Source organism: Chanos chanos, chromosome 4 (assembly GCF_902362185.1).
Source record: "Chanos chanos chromosome 4, fChaCha1.1, whole genome shotgun sequence".
NCBI classification, from domain to species: domain Eukaryota; kingdom Metazoa; phylum Chordata; class Actinopteri; order Gonorynchiformes; family Chanidae; genus Chanos; species Chanos chanos.
Genome location: NC_044498.1, coordinates 2067000 through 2068384, shown reverse-complemented (window position 1 = coordinate 2068384; position 1385 = coordinate 2067000). Strand labels below are relative to the sequence as shown.

Genomic DNA, 1385 nt, shown 5'->3' with positions numbered 1-1385 from the left:
CACGTAGAACGGGGCTACTGCTCTCCAGAATTTCCAGTGCACAAGTTGTCCTCTAAGATTTCTTTTCTTAAGTTGCCCACTTCACCAAAATAGAACCTGCAACACTCACTGTTCCTCTATACAATGTGCAGCACAGGTCGGACAAAGGGCTTCGCAACGCGCGGAACAGAGGGGACGTGTCAGTGGTCATGTCGCTCTCGTAACGAGGACACAAAGCGCTGGGCTATTATTACTTCAGGAAACGGGCAATTACAATGGGACTCCTCTCGCGCTGCCTCCAAAATGAGTCCTCCAACCGTCCGCGCACGAGGTCACGTACCGCAGCGCCAGGGCATGATGCCACGGGGGATGGGGGACCGAGCGCGCTCTCACCTCTGGGAGTCCAGGCTCATTAGGAGCGGGGAAATAAAAGTCTCAAATTAGAGTCAGACAGGCTGACTGGGGGGACCGGTCAAAGCGCCAAGACGCGTTAATCTGGCGTCATAAATTAGTTTCTGGAGGTTGTGTAAGCGAAACTATGAATGGAAGTCATTGTTCGCCTAGTCCAAAGATAGATGATCAATTGTTCGCGCTACCAAATTATTCCCATTCATCATCAACAATAAACAAATAAAATGAGGTTGTCAAACGAGGGAATTACGAATCGATTTTTAAGAGTGTACCTACAGTTAAACCACTATCTCTCACTGGCAGATGAAGTTCGGAAATGTTTTCACGCAGCCTCAAACAGAGGTGGCGTCACAACCCAAATGTTATGGTGTGCACCCAGAACTGCGTGTTCCAAAATAAATATTTACGTATTTTACGTGTTGTATTCAAATAAACTGCTCTGACGAGAGGAACCTCGACCAATCAGAGCCTGGCGGAATCCCCACACCTTTTTTAAAAAGCATTAATATTGCCGATGCGTCAAACATTAACGTGCCAGGAACTCCAACCAGCGTATAAATACGGCGCAGCACAGTGACTAAGGACAGTCATTTTTCCAAGCGCACTGACAAGGGGTCGAAGAAACCAACTGCAGTAATCCTCGTTACTTGAGTTCATATTTATATATTTATCTATTTATTTTGACTATCGCTTTGGGATGAGTGGATTGCCTCTGAAGTTTTTCTGGGTGGCAGCACTTAGCTCACTCCTGTTTGCCCTGGAGCTACGGGCTTCGCCGGTCGTAGCGCAGGAACCGATTCGCTGTGCCCCGTGCTCCCCGGAACGGCTCGCGGAGTGTCCGGCGGTGGATCCTCAGTGCGAGGAAGTTCTGCGGGAGCCCGGCTGCGGCTGCTGCCTCGCCTGCGCACTGAAAAAGGGAGATTTGTGCGGAATCCATACTGCACCGTGTGGCTCCGGACTCCGCTGCTTACCAAAACCCGGAGAAGCACGGCCCC

General features: G+C 50.1%; 1 protein-coding gene across 2 annotated transcripts in view; it reads left to right on the top strand.

Moving 5' to 3' along the window:
* Positions 1–959: 959 nt before the first annotated feature.
* igfbp1a (insulin-like growth factor binding protein 1a) overlaps positions 960–1385 on the top strand; it is a 3281-nt gene continuing 2855 nt past the window's right edge. Inside the window, exon 1 of one of the 2 annotated variants that reach the window (XM_030772468.1) lies at positions 960–1385. This exon is cut by the window's right edge and continues 72 nt beyond it. In XM_030772468.1, the coding sequence (XP_030628328.1) occupies positions 1088–1385 (298 nt within the window). In that variant the 5' untranslated portion in view covers positions 960–1087. The other variant, XM_030772467.1, reaches the window with a different exon arrangement.